The sequence below is a fragment of the Pantherophis guttatus genome, chromosome 8 (genome assembly GCF_059756535.1).
Source record: "Pantherophis guttatus breed Tessera chromosome 8, ASM5975653v1, whole genome shotgun sequence".
Taxonomy (NCBI): domain Eukaryota; kingdom Metazoa; phylum Chordata; class Lepidosauria; order Squamata; family Colubridae; genus Pantherophis; species Pantherophis guttatus.
The window spans coordinates 50,336,020-50,355,403 of record NC_142070.1 but is presented as its reverse complement, the minus strand read 5'-3'; the positions used below and the strand labels follow the sequence as shown (position 1 = coordinate 50,355,403).

Sequence of the window (19,384 nt, the reverse complement as noted above, 5' to 3'; positions counted from 1 at the left end):
CGATGAACAGACGTTGACTTTGGACCGTCTTTGCCCGACTGTGGACGTTGTAGCACTTCGGAAGCCTTAGTGGACGTTTCGTGTGCTCTAGCTTCGTCGAGCGCGCTGGCTAATGTTAAATCTGGCTTCGCGAGTAGGCGCCTCTGTAACCTAGTGTCTCTTACGCCACAAATCAACTGTTCGAGGAGTGCATCGTCTAGATCCCGGTAGTCGCAATGCGTTGCGGCTTTTTGAAGGGCAGCCACATATGCGCTGACCGGTTCTCCTTCTCTTTGTACTCGTTGCCGTAGTTCGTAGCGTTGTACAAACTTCGAAGGAACGGGAGCGTAGTGGGCTCTCAGGTTAGCTTGCAGGACGTCCCAAGGGACCGTCTGGACCGGAGTTGGTTTCCAGAGAGATTCAGCCATCTCGAAGACGTCTGGCCCGCAGTGGCTCAGGAAGAGAGCTTTTTTTTGGTTCCCTGAGAGCCCTTGCATCTCGCTTGCTTCCAGGGAGCACTCGAACCTGGTCAAATACGACCCCCGCTTCTCTCGGGTCGGGTCGAAGGGTTTTGGCGGGATGTAGGCAGACATCGGAGTATGTCTCCGTAGTCCGCTCGTCACCCTGGCTGAAACTCAGAGCTTTTTGACTTGCTTCTTGTGGCATCTATCCCACCTTCGTCGCCAATGTTGTAGCGCGGGAATAACGAGAGGCGCAAGCAAGCTAGTGACAACAGCTCTTTAATTCAGGGTGAGACTTCAGCAAAGAAACACAGGCAACAGCCCTCCTTATATACAGTTCTGAAATAACCGTTAACTAATCACAAGCATTCCTGCATTTGAATTTCCCGCACAAAATAGATACATACATAACAGAAGGGATGACAAGTCATTTTGCTGTCTACCACAATTCTAGAAAATGCATTACATTTGACAGTTTCCTATTATGTACAGAGCTGGTGGCTTTCAGTTTCATACCTTCACTATGCTTTACTATGCATGAATACATTTACTAAATGGTAATCATTTTGAATATATACCACTTTGAGATTCAGCACAGCAATTTTCTTCAGTCTCATGATGACAAATGGATTGTTATGGATGATATTCATTGAAGATGTCTTTCGTTAAACATTATGTGGATTGGAGAACATGATTCCATGGACAGGAAGTATCAAGATGCAGATTCTAATAGCTGTCTTTTGGAATGGTAATATTTGGAGAGAAGAGTTTCAGGTATATATTGAATACTTTTCTTCAGATACATAGACAATATCAAAAACGTAATGTTAGATCCTAAGGATTTACATTCTATATAAAAATGACAAGTAGGAAAAAAAAATTAATTAAACTTAGCCTTTACTGCAGGGTCACATGCTTCAGTGAACACAATGAATATAAGTTTTAGATTTATATACCGCCCTACTCCCGAAGGACTCAGGGCGGTGAACAGCCAAGATAACAGGGTGGATAAAAATCAATGATTTTTTTTAAAAAAATTGGATTTTTTTAATTTAAATCGGATTTTTTTGATTTTTATTGAATTTATTTTAATAAAAAACTTTTGGGGTAAAAATCTTTACTAGTGTACTAGTGATTTAAATCATGATTTAAATCATGATTTAAATCGACTCAATTTAAATCAAATCCACCCTGCAAGATAAAACACATACAATATAAAATTTAAAAAACAATTTAAAACATATTAAATAAATTTGGCCCATACTAATTAAAACACCCCTGTTTTTAAGAACAAATTAAATTAAACAATTAAAAAGAGTTAAAGTGCCACAAAACATGTTGCTTTTCCAATAAAAAGTTTTCTCACAGTTCGGAAACAACTAATTTATAAAAAGGATCAAATTTCAGCATTTCAAAACAAACTTAAAATGGATTGGGGGAAATTTGTGAATATAAAGTAGAATTTAGGACAGGAGCATGAAAAATAAGTGTATGAATTAATTTTTAAAAATCAGTTGCAAAGTTCCTGAATGTCGATCACAAGACTTTGGGGATGCTACAGTGATTGTAAAGGCAAGAACTCTGGTTATAAAGTTTTCAGCATGATGTAACTTTGAACGCTTACTAACTGGGGAAGTCATTAAGCCAAGTCTACCTCTAAGTCATTATAGTGAGGAGCAATATGTTTAACAGATACAAATTGAAAATATCAAATTGACCTTCAGTGAAGGTTTTTATAAACCTAGAACCTCATTATAATACTCTCATCTCAAATGATTTAGTCTGCATGGAAACAGAAATGATTCTTTTGAAATTAATAGCCGGTATTTGCCAATTTTTTAATTGGCTTAACATTTTCTGATTCTTCACTGGTTCCATGTCTTTTCATCAAGGTGGAAACTAAAAATCCTAGCTAATTTGTGTTATGGCAGTCTCTCTTTTCTCAGCTATCCATAGGTTTAGAGAGAATTTCAGCCAAATTCCTTTAAAGAATTTTAGATTTCACACAGCAGACCATTCGTGACCAATGGTGAATTTCATTTTCAAAACTCCTTATACTTAAAACCACTTATTCAGTGTTCTTTACCAAGAATACTGTAGAATCGTCTTTTCTTTGGCTTCTTCAGTGTTATAACATTTACAATATTAGATGAGAGATATAATACACCAGGAGGACTTGTACAACTTGAGAACATAGAGCTGGATATATTCCACAGAAGACTTAGGTCTGGATCAAGTGACTCTATTAATGTTTTATGTCAGAGAACATATATTTATTAAATATATAGGGAACGTAGATGTGCAGATTGCTTTGGTTTTGAACAATTTCAATTAATTTTGTGCATAACATTCCATTTCAAGTATAAATTATTGTCTTGGTTATTTGGGAAATGTCTTGATCTTGGTATAAAATGATTCCAAGCCTGAAAAAACTGTCAAAAAATTCACAGTACAAATGGTTTATTTCTTGAAGTTTCACACACAACTGTGGTTCATAATGTTTGTACAAGTCAGTGGGATTTGCTATAGAGATATCTATTTGCTATAGAGATATCAAATGTAATTTTTGCCCTATTCCCATTTATTTCTTTGTCTTATTGATCTCATTGTTAGGGCAGATCAAATAATTTGTTTATCAGACAAAATCATTAACTTACTATATTTATTTATTTATTTATTTGTTCAACTTGTATGCCGTCTTTCTCCGAAGACTCAAGGCAGCTTACAATGCATTAAAAACCATATATAAAAACATTAAAAATTAAAACATTAAAAACAATTAAAACCCATTCACACCATTCATGGCCGGATCTTGCCATATCGCAACAGCAAGATCAACGGCCCCAGGCCTGCCGGAAAAGCCAGGTCTTCACCACTTTTCAGAAGGCCAATAGGGTGGGGATGGTCCAGATCTCAGGAGGTAACTGGTTCCATAGAGCTGGGGCAGCCACAGAGAAGGCCCTTCCCCGCAGGACCGCCACTCCGCACTGTTTAGCTGATGGGACCTGGAGGAGACCAATTCTGTGGGACCTTACCGGTTGCTGGGAGCTATGCGGTAGAAGGCAGTATCGAAGATAACCTGGCCCTGAGCCATGTAGGGCTTTAAAGGTAATAACACCTTGAATTGTGACCGGAGACCAATAGGGAGCCAGTGCAGTGTACCTAGGTGCACCCACGACAGCTCGCGCAGCTGCGTTCTGGACCAACTGTAGTCTCTGAACACTTTTCAAGGGTAGCCCCATGTAGAGCGTGTTGCAATAATCTAACCGTGAGGTGACAAGGGCATGAGTGACTGTGGGGAGAGCCTCCTGATCCAAGTAGGGTCGCAATTGGTGCACCAGGCGAACATGTGCAAAGGTCCCCCTAGCGACAGCTGACAGATGTTGCTCTAATCTTAGCTGAGTCTAGGAGGACACCCAAATTGCGAGCCCGTTCTGAGGGGGACAATTTCTCCCCCCCCCCCAGAACCAAGGTATTCCATCTAATATGGCCAAGCTGCATTATACGCCAAAAATTTGGTAACCTCAAGATTTAGAACAGTTTTCACAATGGAAAGAAAAAACAGGATTGAAATATCTGCTGATTTCTGGAATGACATGGTTTAATTTAGTGAAAGAAGGGGAAAATCTTCACAGGTTGATAGGTAAATAAAATGGAGTGGGAAGAAGGTAACATGTACAGTCATGTGAAAAAGTAAATACAATTTTTTTTTGCATATTTGGGAGTTTTAAACATTTATGCAGTTTTTATTGTGTATTTTAAATCCATGTATTGGACTTACTGGATACCGCCAGACTCACTTGGGCTTGGACAGACTTAACACAAACATACATACATGAGACCCAGATAAAAGATAGAAGAGATTTTAACAATGCATTGCAGATTAAGTATGAAAAGTAGAGTTATGTCGAAAGATAGTGGAAAGGGAAAGAACTATCGTAAATGACTGGGAGTGAATGGGCTAGAATCTTGAACAGAGCATTCCATATTGATTTTTTTGCAATACCCAATTTATAAATAATACCCACAACAATTTTTCCAAAGTCATCTTCCTTGCTTTAGCAAGATAGTCACTTTCACACAATTCTATTGACCCAGGTTGATGGGGAAACTATGTAATTCATATTATCTCTGTAACATGGTGGCAATTGCTTTGGATATTTGATTATATTTATTTGTTCATGTTTTGCTTGTTGTATAATATAGTGAGGTTTTTCTTTATAGAGAAACTATTACTAATTACTGTACTCACCATTAAAAGTAGGCTTCTACTGTGCTTAAATATAAGCACATACTAAATAAAGATACTATTAAATTAAGATTTATTCTTTTTCTTCTCTGTTTGAATTGACTCTTCAGGTTCTCAGAGGGAAATTTATTTGTTAGCCAAGATGAGAGTGAAATGTGCTACATGTGCAGAAATATTATTTTAACAAATCTGTAGGAGCTCAGTGCTTTTATGTTTTAGAGTTTTTATTTTAGCGGCAATGGAAATCATCTTGTACCAAGGAGTTAACATGATTTTCAGAAAAATTAATTGGATACTCAACTTTAGAAATATTTGAAAGTTATGAAAAGTTGAAAATCAGCGGAAGGCATTAAAAGTTGAAAATTAATAAAAAGATTTATTTTTATTCACATTATTACACAAAACCATCTATGAGTTTTCCATGATTATAAACAAGACCTTGTCATAGTGTGATATTATCCATTATTTTTATTGTTTTTATAGACTGAATGAGCACTTAAGATAAACATTAGAGAAATATATAGCAAACAACAAATAACAAATAAAGATTGTTTGGGAAATAGATCTTGCTTTAACAAAATATTGCAAGGCTAGATTTGTCACCTGATTTTTTTTCTGCAGTTTATTACAAATGACTTTATGCTATTTCAACCAATTGAATATAAGTAGTTTGCAAAGCAAACATGTTGCATTGCTAGAAAACATAATAAACACATAATTGTGCAAATATATTCAGAATAACCTCATAAATCCAAAATAACCACGCCATTATTCATTTCAATGCATCCTGTATTTATTTGTCAATCTTCAAATGCTCTTTGAAAAACTAGTTCCTATGCTTTATAAATAAAAGTGAAAGTGCATATTTAATTTCTAAAAGTAAATTTTCCTATAAAAGAGGAGCACCTACAAACAGCTCTACCCTCCATGTCCCCTCCTATTACACCGTATGGAATAGGGACTTTCTCCATATGCTATCTGTTGACATACTTCTCATCTCCTTCCAATGTCACTCCAAGCTTCTGTTTTGATGTCATGTCCGGGAATTCTGTAAATCAAACAGCTCTCTAGGATTTGTACTCAAGAAAAAATGTTTGGGAGCTATCTTGTTGGGGGCCTTTATTACTTCCACATTTCAGAGATCAATAAGGCTCCTGACAAAGCCTCCCTTTAGATTGGTGGGAAACTCTGAAGTGACTGAATTTTGCCTGGAGAGCAGGTACTTATGTTAACAATTCAGGCAGAATGGGCACCCACAAGCATTTGTCACATGTTTGCACAACACGTGGAGAGAAAGAAAGAAACAAGGTATAAAACCAACTATATGGCACAGCCTGCCATACATCAAAAACATTTCGGAAGAAAGCAGCTTCTGAGATCTGCAAGTAGGCATCTCACAGAGGCTACCATTTGAGGACCAATTATACATTGCAAAGATTGCTTGGAAGTGAAAGATACTTCCAATGTAATATACAGGATCACCTACATGGACCATGTATGATAGATTGCAGAACACAAGCGGTCAGGCAAGGAGATCTGAACTCATTGGTGGCCTCACATTGCAATGAACAAGGACAAACATTCAATTTTGCAGCTACTAAAATTGTTGGATGAGCAGGCACAAAAACAGCCAGGGAAATGATTGAAGCCTGGGAAATGGATCCCTTGTCAGTCAACAGGAGCGCTGATTTACCACCAGTTTATCAATGCTTAGGAAGTGAGGCCTTGGCAGCACAAGGAAATGGCAACTAATGACTTAATAGCTGATCATCAACATCCCAATCAACTACTAAAAAGAGTCACACAACCAGGCACTATATAACAGAATATTATACAGAATAGCACACACACACACAGAATAGCCCAAAGCACAGAGAGGAATTCCCTGAACATGGGCTCCAGCACAATTCCAAAAGCTTGGAAGAAGTAAACCATTGGTCCCGGTGACTGACCCAGATTGGTTCCTTCAACAATGTTCTGGGATGTGTATATTCGCCTTCATTTGTGATATAAAACATGACTGAGAAAGTAATATCTGTAATTATTTGCCTGTGATATAGATCTATCTTATCAACTTGTATGATATTCTTATTGATAAATTGACAGTGAAAATAATGTGGAAAAATGAAATTGAAGTTGCCATGTAACTAATTCACTTTGTTTTATATTTATTGTTTGTGTGTGTGTGTAGGACTACAAAGACGCCATCAATCTAATGCCAAACAATAGAGATAATGGTTTAATTCCTGGAAATGACAAATTTAAGCCGGTGTTACCCTGGCCTCATGTTGAAGGTGTGGAAGTAGACTTGGAATCAATTCGACGAAGGAATAAGGCCAAAAATGAGAGATTTCCTCATGCTGGTGAAAAGAATGATCAGCAAAATATTATGCAGAGACAGTATCTTACATTTAAGCCACAGACAAATATCTACCATGACCCTGTATTGCGACCTGGAATTCTTGGTAATTTTGAACTCAAAGAACCTGAATCCCATGGAGTTGTAGGTGGTCCTGGTGAGGAAGCCAAGCCATATGTTTTAGGACCAGAATATAAAGAATCTATTCAAGCCAGCATTAAAGAATTTGGGTTCAACATGGTAGCAAGTGATATGATATCATTAGATCGGAGCATTAATGATTTACGCCAAGAAGAGTAAGTTTTAGTTCTGCCTCTATTTTATACTTATTCAAGAGTGATATAATTTCAGTAAAACTGATAACACCATTCTTATATTGTGTTTACTGTGATAAAGATGTAACAGTTTTCAAGGCATCCGCTGCCCCCCCCCAAAGTAGGAAAAAATAGAGAACTAAATATTTCCTACCACTTCTACTACTAATGATGATTTATTAAACTAGTACACCACCTGACTCTTAATGGTCTGGCAATTTCACAGCCACTAAAGAAATAAATGAAAATATAAAAGATGGCAAGCACAGCTAAACAGAAGAAATGAAGTGAGGGGCTCACTTTTCCTCATCAAAAGTCTGGTGAAGGGTCAGCTTTTCATGACTATTTTAAACAATAGAAATGGGGACCATTTGTATCTTAAATAATACATGGTGTTATGTAAACGAGATAGGTAGCACATAAAATAAAACAGGCAGAATGAAATTATACAAAAGAAATCTGTCTTTAGAATACTCACATCAAACTAAAATAGACTTGTGAAGGAATTCAGAAACTTGCTTTAGCGTAGACAAAATTCAAAGTTCAGAAGCATATGCAGTAATAAAATGATAAAAGCATAGAAGAAAAAAATGCTGTTAAATAGAACCTTTAGTTCAAAACCTGAAGTTGATTGGAAGATGTATCACTTGAAAAGACTTAAAAGTCAACTATTTTCTGAATAAACTATATTTTACATTTTTATACAAAACGTCCTTTTATAAGTAAACACAGGAATATATAGTGACAACATTCCATGCAAAGCCTACACAACCATCTGTTTTGAATGACTTTGAATTCCTACACTGAGCAGAGAGTTGGACTTGATGTCTAAATAATCTCTTCCAAGTTTATGAAGTAACAAAGTATATGTAAACAATATTTTAAAAATAAACATGACCTGTACATTAATTTTTCCCAAATTTTCAATTTTTTATTGAAAAAAATGAAATCTTTGCTTCAAAATCCCTGGACATTATACAGTTTTAGTTAGAATTTCATAATTTATCTTTTATTTCTTCTATGTAATGTATTCCATGCCTTAAAATTTGATAATCTACCTTTCACCATATTTTTCTGCAATAATTTTCTTTCTTCTGCATTATCTAATACAGCTAAGCATTTAGCTTAGCATTTGTATAGCATTTAGCTGTGCCTAAGCATTTGTAATAAAGCATTTGCTTTATTTTTTATTTAATAAGCTAAAAATATAAGTTGATTTTGGCAGGTATACAAAGCAGCCTAGCAAAAATACATTTCCAAAATGTTATTTAAAAGTTATGTGAATCACAGTACTACATGCATAATTGCAGTTCTAATTTCAGTAAAAATAATTTATTTGTAGTTCAGTTTTTATAAAGGTAGTATTTTACTAGAAAACTTACATATTAAAATAACGATATTTAAAATAGCAATAGCCAGTTTGATCTGGTGGTTAAGCTGCTGACCTAGAAATCAGGAGACTGTCATTCCCGCCTTAGACATGAAAACTGGCTGGGTGAGTTTGGACTGGTCACTCTCTCCCAGACCAACCCACTGTCCAGGGTTGTTATTATGCGGGAAATAGGAGAAAAGTGTGTTAGGCATGTTTGCCACCTTGAGTTACTTATTAAGGGATAAAGTGAGGATAAAATCTAATAATGTAATACACGTGCTAGCTTTCAAATGATGGTAAGGAGCATTAGATGTGTGTAGAGGAGTATAGATAGCAAAGTTAGTATGTGGACAATTATGACTATCAAATTGCAAAGCATCCTAATATGGCATTAAATCTGAGGGTCAGCCTTCAAAGGTCTTTGGGATCTGCTCATTTGTATTATTTTTATTATTTATTTATTTATTATTCGAATTTCTATACCGCCCTTCTCCTTTCGGACTCAGGGCGGTGAACAGCCAAAATAAAAACATTTATACATAAATACGATTAAAAATAGATTTAAAATAATTAAATTTGGCCCATAGTTTAAAATTTATCAATTTAAAATCCATATCAAAATTTAAATTTAAATTTAAAACCAATCATAAAATCAAGAGAGACCGGCTAACTGAAATTAAATAAAGATCTTCAATAGCCATCTTGTTTTGGTATGTTTTTGATCTGAAATCCTGGCTTCCTTTCAACTTATTAGCTGGGAGCCTTAACACAAGTGTTTCTTCATATATATCATGAAACCAAAGACAGATCTTATTTTGTTCTCTTGTAGTGGAAGTTCCTTATGTCGATATAAAATTTTCAGTCCATTTGCTTTTCTACTGTCAAAACAATAGATGATCCTTTCATTGTTCAGCCACCTGCAGTTGGAATTGGGAACTTGTTCTTGCTCCTAGGGAGAATATTATGGCATGGAACAAACCAGTTTGGTCATTTACATTAACCAGAGAATTATCAGCTAAAGGATCTTGCTTAAACTTTTTTATTAAGAGCACTTGTTAGAAATAAGACAAAATTACCAGCTAAATGTTTGTTTTTCATTTTCTCCATTTAACATATTTATTTCTACATAATATTTTTGCATTGTAACAATTGAATTGTGAAGGCCTATTTTGTCCTATAGTATAAATTGTTAAAAATATTAAATGATTCATTAGTATTCAGTAGCCTTGGGAGGATATTACTGCTGGGAGGAGAAAATAAGTAGAATCCATAGGACTTGTTAACAAAAAAGAGCAAGACTATACTGTAACATGGAATTTTTACAATGCATGTTTTGTTGATGATAATTTTATGACATGTGCTATATATTACTTTGAAAATTGTTTAGGAATAATGAGCTTAACTATTTAACACATTTTTACAAACTTTCTATAAAACTTTCATAGTTACAGTATTGATGCGACATAATGCAAGAATGACATCAGCATTACATTTTCATTGAGGAAATTATGTCTTTTTCTTTCTAACTTGATAAAATAAAACAAACTTTTTATCCTTTTATCAAACATTTAATTAATGTAAGGCATTTGTCAACTTCTTGATTATGCTATTATTAGCAAGCCAAATTCTTTTCTGCAGTGTGTTTTTTGTTACGGCTCTGCAGTGCTTTACATTCAAAGACAAAAATGTACTTTTGATGTGGGGAGTAGATAGTCTACAGTTTGCAATTCCTTAAAGAAACTGAGTTATCTTGGCAAAAAATGTTCTACTGGGTATATAACAATATGCTGTTTTATTACAAGAATGGTTTTGTAAATACCTATTAAGAGTATCTTTTTTCTTTTTCTCTGTCTTTCTTAGAATACAGTATAGAAGTCTTTAAAACCTGGCCTCTTTCTGGGATTCAATTCTCACATAAACATAAATAATGAGAAACATTTCAAATTCTTCTACTGCCACAAATTCATAAATAGGCATTCAGAGATTTTTCAGAGAGCATGGATTCAATCCTGAAATAGGCCTGTGAGAAATTTTGAAATTGTGGAGACCCAAGATGGATAGTATTGTATTAGACAAGCAAATATTTTAATTCAATAAATGCTGTCTTTCTAGGATAGAAATGTATTTTACTGGTATGCAAATTAGTTCCACTATTGAGGAGCTTGACAAATAGTACAGTATAGAGCTTTTATCATATGTCAGTAAAAAACCATTCTCCAGCGCGCTGCTTGGAGAATACAAAGTGAGGGTTATTCAACAGACTAGCAGTCAGCACTTAGTGTATGTATCTTCAGGCACGCCCCCTTGCTCGTCTGAGCTTCAGTTTTTATTCACTCAGTCAGCTATCAGGACTTACTTTCCTCACTCTGGTGCATAGACTTTTAAATAATTTGCTTTGGATTCTCTTTCTTCGTAATTTCACGGACTTAGCCTTCTAAGGACTATCTTTGGATAGGCAGGAGGAGTTCTCCTCTCTTTCCTTTTTCTCACTATTCCCTGAAGGGTGAGTCTTTCTGAGTTTCCAGACCGACTACCCTATTGAGCCGCGTTGCCTCGTAGAAGCTCTGCCTTGCCTAAGGCACCTTCTTACAGCAGTCCTCTGGTGCCTACTGAGGTTCCCCCGGACTTCGCAATTCCATCCACAGCGGCTACGGAGTCCCTGCCCTGCTCTCAGTGGCACACTCCCTCAGGTTGGAGTCTTTTGCTGCTTATTGAGTCCCTGCCCTGCTCTCAGTGGCACACTCTTCACTTTATCAGATTTCCGCTGCGCTGGGACCACTTCTGAGTGGTCGCACATCTGCCTGCTTACAGGAGCCTGCCGGCTTGGTGCTGAGGGACAATTATCATTTTCGTGCCAATTTTGTGCTCCGGACGGCTGCCATTGAAAGCGAGTGTGCGCCCCGCTTTAACAGCGATTCTCTGCCCAGCAACAATCTGTGCCTGCACAGTAAGCTCCCGACTGATCTGCCCGGCAACGAAGCTACAGCTGCGCGGTAGCGTTTTCACAGCTCCTTGTCAGCCCGACGCTGTGACTGCGCAGCAGGGTTCCCGACGCCGATTGAGGCCGACAGACTTTACGGCCGCACAGATTCAGCGAGCCGTTCTGCCATCCTTACGGAACCAGCTACTTGGGGGCCTCAAACGCTATGGCTGCGGGGGTTTAGCAAGCCGTGCTGCCGACCTTTGCGGAGCCAGGGCTGAGCAGCTGAGTGACTTCATACAAGTGCTCTCATAGCCTTATCAACGGCCCTCTGCCTTAGTTTGCCAATCTGCCTGTCCTTATTGGAAGCTTGGGGGAATGTTTGCAGGAAGGCCTGACCTGGCACCGTCACTGCTTCCTACTAGAGCTGGGCCGATGTGAGTGGGGTAGCTAGCTAGCGCAACCCCACCCCGCCCAATACCCCCCCCCCCCCGGTTTTTTTGCACTCCGGTTTCTGCACTGATCAGCATGGCTGACTGCGACCTTTCTTCCGACCTGGAACATAGTCCGGGGTCCCCAGCAGCTCCGGCCTCTCCAGGTCCTGCACCAAAAAAGGCAAAGAAACGGGTTAAACATAGGCCTGCCATCGTCAAAAATACGTCAACGGGGAGCAGTAAAAGCTTGTCAGTTGCTACCAAGGATGCTGGCAGACGCCATAAGGCGCTAGAGAGACAATTTAACTTGGCACAGCATAAGGCACATAAATCGGCCTCCCACGCAGACGCTTCAGCTGCCCACTACATCGCGCCTTCCATCCCCCCCCCCCGGGATACTGCCAACTGAATCCCAGAGTCACGCCCCGTGGCCATTTCCTCTCCAATGACCGAGGTGGTAATTCTTCCCGTTGTCCAGTTGCATGGCATGCCTGGTCCTGTGGATTTGTCTCATCCCCGACCACCGGCTAAGCGCCCTCCTCCAGAGGCAACTTACACCCCCACAGCTGCGAGGCTCCGCCCTGTGGGTCCGCCACAACCGATGTTACCCTGCGACATTGAGAGACTCATTGCTCAGACTATTTCTAAAACATTGGCGGCTAGTGCTCACCAACCGGTGCAGTACATACCCATGCCATGTGCAAATCCTCCTCCTCTTCCCCCGCCTCCCCCTCCTTCCATTCCTCCCCCTCCTTCGGTATTCCATTATGATGCTCCTGCAGACCATGATGCTTCTCAGATGGACTATGCTCATTCTGATGACTCCTCACTGGAGGATGAGGAACACCGCAAGGATATGGAATTTTCTGAGGATGAGGACCTACTTCCGGATAGGCCAGCCTTTACCAGTCTCTTTAGACCATCTCTAAAGATCTCTAAAGCTACATTCTGTGTCCACAACTTTTTACGGAAGTCGTTCAATGTTCTTGGAACCTGCCGTCTTCCTTGCCGACACTTACTGGATTTGACAAAAAGCTCTACTGTTCGGCTCCGTGCCTCCAGGACTGGTTATTGTTACCAGCTGTGGACACTCCTGTGGCTAACTTAACATCTTCCTCCTCGCTCCTGTCTCATGACATCGCTGATAGCCTCCAGACGGAGGATCGGAAAGCGGAACTTACATTCCTCAAGACACATAACGCGGCGGCTTGGGCGGTCAGAGCAACAACCTCAACATCCTTTTTTAATAGGGCAACTCTCATTTGGCTACGCCAACTCCAGGAGTGTTTACCACCGGAGGACACGAGGGTCCACCAAGACATCAACAAGCTGGTGGCGACGACGGAGTATTCCGCTGACGCTTCTCTCAACATTGCCAAATTCGCATCTCGTGCCTTGGTTTTGACGGTAACATCTAGATGTCTGCTTTGGTTGAGGCACTGGAGAGTGGATATGAAGTCGAAATGGGGGCTTGCATCGGCTCCATACAAAGGGCCCTGCCTCTTCGGGGAGGCTTTGGACCCGATTCTGATTGAGGACAAAGATAAGTGCAAGGTCATGCCCTTGTCTTACTGGCGGACCAATCGCAAATTTCCCTCGTATGGCCAGAGGCAGCCCTTTCGGACTGACCCAGGACCCAGCAGGTCCTTCGCTAACGGATCGTCTGCTCCAGGATTTGACCATTTCTCTGATCGGTCCTCCTTCAGAGATCGCAGCAGATGCCCGGCCCCAGCCAAGCAGCCATTTAGACATACGGGGACCCGTGCCTTTCGGGGAGGCAAGTGACTCTCTCCATCACCTTCCCATTGGCGGATGCCTCTGACACTTTTCCACCCAATGGGAAGCGACAACGATGGATGCCCGGGTTCTACAGACGATCCGGCTGGGTTTGACCTTGGAGCTCCGCTCCTGCCCCCACACCAGATTCATCCAGTGCCCAGTGTCATTCAACCCGATCAAACGTCGATTGATGGAGGCAACATCTTCTCGAAATTTGTGTCATAGAGCTGGTTCCCACAGAACACCTTGGGACCGGTTTCTATTCAATCTTTTTCCTTGTTCCAAAACATTCCAGAGGCTGCAGAGGGATCCTGGACCTCAAGGAATTGAACAAGTTTGTACTTTACCATCAGTTCAAAATGCAATCCCTGAAGTCCATCTTGGGATGCATCCGAGAGGGGGTGTTCTGTCCCCGTCGCACGCACACACACAAACAGACAGCCAGGAGTTAATGAATCAAACAGTCAGGAATTCCTTTAAGATAACAGTCTTGGCAGCGACCCATGAACTGCCTGCCAAGAGATTTTACTCACTAAGGGAGGTTTTTTCTCCTCAGTCCGATATACCAAATTAATTCCACAAAGCAAAGAATTGTCAAAGTCCAGTCCGAAGAAATCCAAAAAGAGATTCTAACAGGGTTCTAGAAACACAATATGACTTCTGAGCTTTTCAATTTGTCATCACAAGGCCTGAATAGCCGACACACCCCCTTTTATCCCTTGTGGGGTGTGGTCCAGTGACTCAGCTCAATCTCTGGCCCGCCCACGCCTCTTTCTCTGCTGCGCATGCTTATCCTTCTGACACTGTCTGGGATCCAGCCAAAATTCATCCCCCTCGCTCTCTATCTGCAGCTGCTCTGAAGTGCCTTGCTCCTGGCATATCTCTTGGCCTTCGGAGGAAACCTGAGGCATTGCCAGAGAGGAGGATCCTGGAAAGGGAGGCCTTGCCAAATCCTCTCCTTCACCTTCTGAGTCCTCTCCCTCTGTTAGGACAGGTTCGGGGATCGGAGTCACAACAGGGGGATTGGATGACCTCCATAGACCTCAAGGAGGCCTATCTTCACATCCCAATTGAACGTCACAATGTCGATTTCTCCGCTTCTCATACAACCATCGTCACTTCCAATACAGAGCCATGCCCTTCGGCCTTTCATCCGCCCCCCCCCCCGGACGTTTACAAAGATCCTACTGGCCTTGGCGGCACATCTTCGGCAAATTCCCATCAGGGTCCTTTGTTATTTGGACGATGTTCTCATCCTATCGTCCACACAGACTCCAGCCACACAGAACCTGGCTATAGTGTTCCAGTGCCTATGGCAACACGGCTTCTCCTTGAACCTGCCGAAGAGTCACTTGCGCCCCATCACCCGGATTTTTCATTTGGGCACAATTATACACTCCGTCAAGGGACAGGTCTTTCTGTCTCCGGAGCGTTGCCTCAGCCTAACGTCATTGATCTTTCAAATCCTGTCACTCCACTCCATTCCTCTCTTACTTCTGTCTCGCCTACTCGGCAAAATGATATCATACATCTCCATAGTTCGTGGGCACGATTTCATGGTCGACAACTCCAATGGTTCATGCTTCTGTACCAGAGATTCCGGCGCAGCAGCTCCAACGCTCGGGTCTCATTACCGGCAGAGGTTCGTCAATCTCTTCGCTGGTGGATCTCGCCAGCTCTGACAAAGGGATGCTTGTTCCTGGAGCCACATCGCATCACGGTGACGCCCACATGCATTCCCGAGTTGCTCAAGGATCTTGGTCTCTGGCGGATCGCCAGAACGACATCAACTGGCTGGAGCTCCGCGCGGTTCGTCTTGCCCTGTGCCAATTTCAATCATCAGTGGCGGGTCACCATGTGCTAGTCCTAACGGACAATGTGACCACAATGGCACATGCAAACCGTGAAGGGGCACACGCTCGAGACCACTCATGGACGAGGCGACTCACTTACTGACCTGGGTGGAGACTTACCTTATTTCACTCCGAGCGCAGCACATCTCCGGGATGACGAATATAACAGCGGATTGGTTGATCAGGACGCAACTCGACCATTCAGAGTGGCGCCTTCACCCAGACATCTTCCGCGAGCTGTCCCATCGCTTCGGCTCTCCGGTCCTCAATCTTTTCGCGCGGTGAGACAACACCCAGTTACGTCGCTTCTTTGCCCGATATCCTTGCCCCCTCGCGGAGGGGATTGACGCCCTTGCCATCCCCTGGCCTCCGGGGTTACTGTATGCATTTCCCCCGATACCACTTATTCCCAGACTCATCCTCAAGATATTGGCCAAGAAAACAGACGTCCTACTGGTCGTCCCTCACTGGCCGCGCAGAGCCTGGTACGCGGACCTTCTGAATCTGTCTGTTGCCACTCCATAGAGGATTCCGGGGGACAGGATCTCTCTCAGCCAGGGGGTCATTCTGCACCCAGAGCCACAATGGCTGCAGTTGACCGCCTGGCACTTGAGAGGATCCTCCTGAGACAGGACAATGTCTCAGGGAAGGCTATCTCTACGATTCAGGCATCCAGTTGACCATCTACATGCCGCATCTATAATGCCACCTGGTCCACCTTCTGTGCATGGTGCGCTTGAGCCCACGTGGACCCTACCTCTGCATCCGTCTCTGAGATGCTGGACTTTCTTCAAGGTGGCCTGGACAAAGGTCTTGCCCCAAACACACTCCGTAGACATGTCGCGGCCTTGTGAACAGTTCTCTCGGCTGGGAACATTGTCGCAGGATGTAAGGATTCAGGGATTTCTGAGGGGAGCGGCGAACCTGTGTCCTCCAGTTATCCATCGATACCCAACCTGGGATCTGTCGCTAGTCCTACAGGTACTTACACAGCCTCCCTTTGAGCCACTGGGAGCCATCAGCTTACGCCTTCTTACCTTGAAGACTGCTTTTTTGGTCGCCATCACCTCGGCCCGCCATGTGCCCGAGCTGGCCGCCCTCTCTGTTCGGGAGGACCTCTGTATTTTCCTTCCCAACCGGGTGGTCCTGCGACTGGACCCGGCCTTCCTGCCCAAGATTAATACCCTCTACCATTGTGAGCAGGAATTGGTTCTCCCTGATTTCTGTCCGGATCCGAGGCATCCGCAAGAGGCCCAGTGGCACGCTTTGGACATCCGTAGAGCCTTGCACAGATATATCCGGAGGACTCAACATTTTCGCAAATTGGAAGCGCTATTTGTTTCTTTTCTGCCAGCGCCTATGGGTCAGAAGGTGTCCTCGTCCACCATCGGGAGATGGCTGAAGGCCTGCATCTCCAAGGCGTACTTGCTTCGGAACAAGCCTGTTCCGGGTATAATCTTACCTCACTCTACCCGGAGCGCGTCCACCACGGCAGTTTGAGCGACTCACGCCACTGTCGCTGACATTTGCAAGGCGGCCACATGGTCTTCGTTGAATTCTTTCATCTGCCACTATAGGGTTGACTCGTTTGCCTCGGCGGAAGCATCATTCGGACGACGTGTTCTGCAAGCAGTGTGTTCTTTTTCAAGTCACACATGAGCAGCCATTTCCCCCTTCCTATTTAGAACTCGCTTGGGCATATCCCTCGCTTTGGATTCTCCAAGCAGCGCGCTGGAGAACGGACGTTGCTTAGCTGAACGTCCCTTCTAGGCGCGCTGCTGGAGAATCCAACCCACCCGGTCCAGCTGCTGACCACTCTTGGACTCCATATGTCTCATTGAACTGTTTCTTCGTGAACAAAAACTGAGGCTCAGACGAGCAAGGGGGCGTGCCTGAAAAAATTTAAAGATACATACACTCAGTGCCGACTGCTAGACTGTTGAATAACCCTCACTTTGGATTCTCCAGCAGCGCACCTAGAAGGGACGTTTAGGTAAGCAACGTCCATTTTTTTAAAAAAAAAATCCCTACATTATGGTTGAATATTGTATAGGTGAAAGCATATGGAATTCTCCCTGTGGCAAGTCAGTGTATCTGTATGTTACAAAAAAGCACATAAATATAGCATGTGATGTACACAATTTTCTGGTTTAAAAATGCCTCCAAATATGCAGGCGTGGAATAAAAATAAGAATATTTGTAAAAAACAAAACAAAAAACAAGGGCGGGATACAAATAGATAAATAAATATAAATATTGAATAACACACTCACTGCCTTTGTTGTAGTAACTAAAGTACTGTTAAAATAGAACCTTTGTTCTCATAAAAAATTTAACACTAGGTGGCAGAATGATTCTAGGTTTAATACAAAACATGCCTTGAAGTGTGATTATATTGTAACTGCAATATTAGTATTCAGTCCTAAGTGTGAAATAGTTGCTAACTACCCTTGCTCATTTTCATATAATATTCATAAAATAACAATTTGCAATGGCATTATGGCTTTTTATAAATATATTTGTAGACATGGTGATGGAAAGTACAATAACATGCTTTTTGATGGTAGTTTACTTGCCACTAGATGTCACTTTTGTTCTGTGAAATAGCAGATTGCTTTTTTATATTAAACTCTAAAATGCTTAAGAACTTGTTTTGATAGTAGCAGACATTTCAATTTATCAATGAGATTTTTTTAAAGAAAGGTATGCTTATGATTTAGTTAAAAGAAAATACTTGCCTGATATAGATGTCTTAATTCTTTTACTTATAATACCTTATTTTTAAATTCTGGATACTGTGAATAATGGGGAAGAAAAAAAAATCAGAATATAGAATGTTAGTTAGAAGAGACCTTGGAGCAGGAGATTCTATACCATTTCAGACAAAGAGTTGTCCAATCTATTGTTAAAAACCTCCAGGGATGGAGCTCCCACAGCTTCTGGAGACAAGCCATTCCACTGATTAATTGTCTTCATTGTCAGCAAATTTCTCATTAGTTCTAGATTGGATCTTTCTTTGATAAGTTTCCATCTGTTACTTTTTGTTCTGCCCTCAGGTGCTTTGAAGAAGAGGTCGATCCTCTCTTCTCCATGCCCCTTAAATACTGGAAGACGGCTATCATGTCACCCATAGTTCTTCTCTTTGTTAGACAAGACATACCAAGTTCACAGAATTTCAATAAATATTTGTTTGCATTGTGTTTAGTATTAAAATAAAAATAGATGCATTATTAATATAATGTAAAAAATATAGAACAGTGAAATATTCACTCGGAAATAAACTTGAACTTTCAGACTTTTGAATTTAAAATTCAAAGTCATTAGTTGAAAGGAAGAATGCAAAATTCTTTGTTTATAAAACAGTATAATTTGGGTTTCGGTAGCACATCTGCTTATGTTAAAACTACAGATTTTTAAAAATAATGTAGAAGTCAAGTCATTTGAGCATACAAATTTCATGTCAAGATGCAGAAGTTGATAGAATTGGGTTTTTAGTAGCATTTCTGAATTGAATTAGAGATAGGAATATGTCAGCATGAAACTAAAAGAATGATAACTTTGGGTCAGTAAAATAAAGGCAAAGCTGAACTAGTTTGAAGTCGTTGATAATATTTTTGGCAACTTCTGTTGGATCTTGTCTTGGCTTAGAAGGTAAGCTCAGATC

The 19,384-nt window shown here is 41.1% G+C and overlaps 1 protein-coding gene across 3 annotated transcripts in view; it reads left to right on the top strand.

Moving 5' to 3' along the window:
* The window catches only part of GALNT7 (polypeptide N-acetylgalactosaminyltransferase 7), a 60,412-nt gene that overhangs the window by 17,191 nt on the left and 23,837 nt on the right, over positions 1-19,384 (top strand). For all 3 annotated transcript variants that reach the window (XM_034401341.3, XM_034401342.3, XM_087874856.1), the window contains exon 2: positions 6,881-7,344. In XM_034401341.3, the coding sequence (XP_034257232.1) occupies positions 6,881-7,344 (464 nt within the window). The remainder of the gene's footprint in view (positions 1-6,880; positions 7,345-19,384) is intronic.